Source organism: Oncorhynchus mykiss, chromosome 6 (genome assembly GCF_013265735.2).
Source record: "Oncorhynchus mykiss isolate Arlee chromosome 6, USDA_OmykA_1.1, whole genome shotgun sequence".
NCBI classification, from domain to species: domain Eukaryota; kingdom Metazoa; phylum Chordata; class Actinopteri; order Salmoniformes; family Salmonidae; genus Oncorhynchus; species Oncorhynchus mykiss.
Genome location: NC_048570.1, coordinates 40,349,453 through 40,354,735, shown reverse-complemented (window position 1 = coordinate 40,354,735; position 5,283 = coordinate 40,349,453). Strand labels below are relative to the sequence as shown.

At 42.4% G+C, this 5,283-nt stretch overlaps 1 protein-coding gene across 1 annotated transcript; it reads right to left on the bottom strand.

Moving 5' to 3' along the window:
- Positions 1 to 726: 726 nt before the first annotated feature.
- On the bottom strand, positions 727 to 3,324 carry LOC118964866 (fatty acid binding protein 1-B.1-like). Its single transcript, XM_036980106.1, has 4 exons — positions 3,142 to 3,324; positions 1,963 to 2,135; positions 1,522 to 1,614; positions 727 to 823 (listed from the first exon to the last, which is right to left on the bottom strand). Exons 1-4 carry the CDS (start codon positions 3,206 to 3,208, stop codon positions 773 to 775), a joined length of 384 nt encoding a protein of 127 aa, XP_036836001.1. The 5' UTR covers positions 3,209 to 3,324; the 3' UTR covers positions 727 to 772.
- Between the last annotated feature and the right edge of the window lie 1,959 nt (positions 3,325 to 5,283).

Sequence of the window (5,283 nt, the reverse complement as noted above, 5' to 3'; positions counted from 1 at the left end):
TAGTCAACGATCAGCTCCTTTGTGCTCACATTGAGGGAGAGGTTGTCCTGGCACCACACTGCCAGGTCTCATCATTGTCAGTGACCAGGCCTACCACTGGTGTTGTGGTGCACCTCAAACTTGGTGTTGGAGTCATGTTTAACCACGCAGTCGTGGATGAACAGGAGGGGCCCAAGTGTTGAGGAGCAGTGTGGCAGACGTGTTGTTGCCTACCCTTACCACCTGGGGGCGGCCCATCAGGAAGTGCAGGAGCCAGTTGCAGAGGGAGGTGTTTAGTCCCAGGGTCCTTAGCTTTTCCAACCACACTGTAGCTGGGAAACCAGTCACCCTCAAATTGTGCACCTTTAGCCCATTGTCAGCTACACTCGGGTGGAACTAGTGAAAGCAATGTCCAAAAACATTGCCTGAAACTTGATTTTCAAAAATAACTGGAAATTGAGGAATCTGCTTTTAAACTGATGCACCCAATGTGGTAGGATTCTGACCCATATTGCAACAGACTAGATGGAACTAGCAAAGCCTTCATTTCTACACTGCTGGGTTGACATTTGCTATAAAGCAGTCACATTAAAATGTAGAAAATCCATTTTGGCCCGAGTGTAATGTTTACGGAACTACGCTATTCTATTGAATCCCACATTCATCCAACTCAAACCTTGCCTCATTACAAACTTCAATTTTCCCCTGAAGTTAAACCCATTGATATGAAATGCTGAGACCAGACCATTCAATGCCTTTCACATTTTATTAATCCAAAGAGTGCAGTAGATCTTCACATTCGTTTGCTGGTCCTCTTGTATGACATGCCAGACAGAGTCATGGTCTGAAAAGAGAAAGCATCTGTAATCATTACACTCAATACATCCATGCCAGTACACTATGCTTACCAAACCGGACGTGCTCGTTCTCACATTGATTTTGTTCACCCACACTAGAAGCGATCAGGACATGCAGGTTGAAATATCAAAACAAACCCCCGAAACAGTTATATTTGGGGCCAAAAGCATTTCATGTTTATGGCAATTTAGCTAGCTAGCTAATTTGTCCTAGTATATAAACATTGGGTTGTTATTTTACCTGAAATCTCTGACAATTAAGCCACAGAAAACCGAATGTTTCTCATCATCTCGCCTCCTTTATATGGCGGTTGACAACCAACGTTACAACTGACCAGAGTGTGGACCTTAAAGTTCATCTTTCAATCACCCACATGGGTATATGCTCCTAAGAACCAATGAGGAGATTGGAGAGGCCAGACTTGCAGCACATCAAATATAACCAATTTCTATTTTAGCACCTGGCCACGCAGATGCTTGCTGAGGCGCGCGAGCAGTGTGGGTGCACGTACATTTATTTTGCGACGCGAGCGGTGGGGTCAGCATGTAATTAGAACATTGGCGGCAGCAAACTGTTGAATTGAGTTCACGGCATTGTCATAGACTACCCATTTTATTAATGGTATAAATTAACCCTGAAATTGTGACGCTTCGTGAAACCCCCAGCCATATGCCCCAGACTCACGTTGACGAGGGTGTTTGCGTCTGTAAGTTCTGTGACATATTCGATCCCATTCAGGATGGCCGTCAGCTTGTTACCCTCCCTCGTCACCACAGACTGAAACAGGAGAGGTCAACGGTTAGATCTGAAAGCAGTGGTCACCAACTACAGTCAACTAGGACCAATTTAACAGGCCCAAGTTGGATGGCCATATATGGAGAAGAAAAAAAAGTGCGCGAGTTGGTTTTGAGACGTAACTGTGCGCCCAGTTCCTGGAGAGCAGAGGAGATTCTGCCAACGAAAGTCAGTCCTCCCACAACATCACTGGGACCTGAACTAACCATAGTGACCCCACATCAGCTGAACTTATAGTTTAGTTAGATACTGGTTGTATATGTAGGGAGATGGATAAACCCAGGCTACATGTATGAAACTCATGGTTGGGTTGTGACATGCGCTACTCACATTGACCTTCTCCCCGGTCGGCGACTCGAGCTCCGTCTCCTGGCCAATGGTGAAGGAGTTGGTGAGGATCTTTGTCCCCGTGGTGACAGTCACCTTGAAGTGGTCTCCAGTCTCCTCAATCTCAGAGATGCTCTTGATGTCTTTGCCCTCCTGGATAAGCTCATCAGGGAGACCTACATGTTTGCGGCAGCGAGAGAGTCATATACGGTGCTTTTTAGTACTACAAAAAGTGAAGTGGGACATGAACAGTGAATTATTACTACTGAAGTAAAGCGCTGATGCACTATAATATGGCAACACAATGATGGCTAGCACATGACATTCTGAGGACCATACGTTTTAGGGCTTGGTAATTCTGTATACCACATTCTGGCAATGGTGCAGGACAGTTGCTTGGCTTTGGAACATTCTCATTAAGGAATTTGACAATTTTATTTTCTTGGCATTTCATTATTTGATCAGAATATTTCCTGAAAGTACAAACATTTAATTTAAGGTAAAGTTCTAGGAACATTGGTCATTTTACATTGGGAATGTTCTCAAGTTGTTCAGCTGACTTGAAATATTCTCCTGTGGGAATGTCAGTACTTCAGCATAATGTTCTGTAGGTTCTCATAGTTACAGTTAGTCATGTTCTCAGAACACTAAGAACTTGCCATACAAAAATATTAATCAAAACACATTCCGTTCTCAGTTCAACAAACGCCATCTTCTCTTAAGTGTGTTGAACACAGTAGTTGGCCACACCTGATCTTAATGAGTGCTTGTTCCTGTTGAAATGGTCTGAAGAGACTAAATTTATAGTTACAAAACTAATGCATGACAACTCCATCCTGGTGGCACAGTGGATTCATTCCACGGATAGAGGACAGAAGAGCATAGGTTTGAATCTCAATGACACAATAAATTATTAATGCCTAGGCAAATCATTTAACAATCCCATTGGTGCTGGAAGTTCAAAATAGTTAGCCCAAACCAAACTAGCGGTGTTAAGTCTTAAATTAAACATTCAGTGAAAGTTATTCAAAAGAAACCTATAATTTGTTGTTAAATCTAACACCATTGCAAGTACCCATTGCATTCGCAGTCACCATTGAACATCATTACTGAAAGGACTAAGACTTCTGAAATTAACACCCCAAGTCTAATCAAATGTACAAACCCAACGTCAAGACTTACCAACAGCCTCCATGAAAGACTCAAAGTTGTCATGTGACTCCATCTGGTATTTCCCTGAGAAAGACATGGTGACTATAAGACAGTGACAGTAGAGTCAGCCACAGCTCCCTGCTTGTCTTTATACCCCCATCTATCCAGCCCTACACTCATTAACTAACTAAAGGTGTCTACAATTGAGAACCCCTCCCCTCATGTCTTCCCTGCTACTTGCCTGTAGGCACAGATCTAGGATCAGCTTCCCAGCCAAGGGCAACTAATCTACATCGCAATGGTCAACTTTATTGTACTCCACTTCTCATCCTCTCTTCTTCTACTTTGGAGGTGTGAGTGATCATTGATCTGATTTGATAAACAAGAACTCCTCGACTCCTTAGAAAAATTATAAGCAGTCTCATCATTGTAACACAAGTGTATGGATCAATCAACACATTTCAAATTCAATTTGACTTTATCGTGCTATACACCTGTGTTGAAATTAAACTAGGCTACATTGCACTTTGAGTTGAGAGGTGTATTTTGTCTCCCTGCACTATAAAAAAGTTGAATCAATGTACAATTGTAAGGCAGCAGACTGCAATAGGATTGTAAGTTTTCAAAAATGTTTGGCATATAGCTGAACCAACATACATTCTCAGGTTGAATTTTAATGTTCACTTAACTTTTCATTTGACGTTGCGTGAACATACAATTCAACTTGAAAAATTGGAATCCAACCAGAGAACGTTAATCACCCCCAACCTGCACTGACAATGGCTGCCAGGAAATACTTCTATTTGATGTAGGTAGTCTCAATAATAACTGGAACAGCCATCTCAGTAACAGATGCATAAAGTCAAACTAATAACAGATTGGATTACTTTAGAAAAATGTATGTTACTTATGTTGGTGTAGCTTAAGATAATCAACCAATCAATGTACATGAAAAAACACAGGTCTAAAAAGAAAACAATTCAACGTACAATTGTAAGGCAACCAGCTGCAATAGGGTTGTGAGTTTGCTCCACATCTGGGAAAATAGCTGAACCAACATACAGTGTTGACTTCCAAAAACAAACATGAAATTGTAATTAGACTCAACAAGTTTTTATACATTCAGCTCACTGTGAGCAAAGTTTGTTGAGTGAACAAACGTTCACCCATTAGCTACATTGATTTTCCTTCTGAAGTCCAACAAACTCAGAGAATAACACTGATTAATCAATTGGTTAAGTGAAGACACTTGCCAGTCGGTCAGCGCATGCTCGGAGTATATGTCTTGGTAACCGTTCTAGCCCTGCGGCCTTGTGAATGTTGACCTGTTTAAAGCTCTTACTCACATCTGCTACGGAGAGCGTGATCACACACTTGTCTGGAACAGCTGATGCTCTCATGCATGTTTCAGTGTTACTTGCCTCGAAGCGAGCATAGAAGTAATTTAGCTCGTCTGGATGGCTCGTGTCACTGTGCAGCTCTCGGCTGTGCTTCCCTTTGTTGTATGTAATAGTTTGCAAGCCCTGCCACATCTGACGAGCGTCAGAGCCGGTGTAGTACGATTCGATCCTAGTCCTGTATTGACAGGAGGATAGAATTATGGTCAGATTTGCCAAATGGGGGGCGAGGGAGAGCTTTTTACTTGTCTCTGTGTGTGAAGTAAAGGTATAGAGTTTTTTTCCCCCTTATGTGGTTGCCCACATAACATGCTTGCGGGAATGAGGTAAAACTGACTTAAGTTTCCTTGCATTAAAGTCCCCGGCCAGTAGGAGTGCCGCCTCTGGATGAGCGTTTTCCTGTTTGCTTTTGGCCGTATACAGCTCATAGAGTGCGGTCTTAGTATCAGCATTGGTTTGCGGTTTTAAATAGACAGCTACAAAGAATAGAGACGAAAACTCTCTTGGTAAATAGTGTGGTCTACAGCTTATCATGAGATACTCTACCTCAGTCGAGCAAAAACTTGAGACTTCCTTAGATTTCGTGCACCAGCTGTTGTTTACAAATATACATAGACCGCCACCCCTTGTCTTACCAGAGACGTCTGTTCTATCCTGCCGAAAAAGCGTAAAACCTGCCAGCTGTATGTTATTCATGTCGTCGTTCAGCCACGACTCAGTGAAACATAAGATATTACCGTTTTTAATGTCCCATTTGTAGGATATACTGTACGTG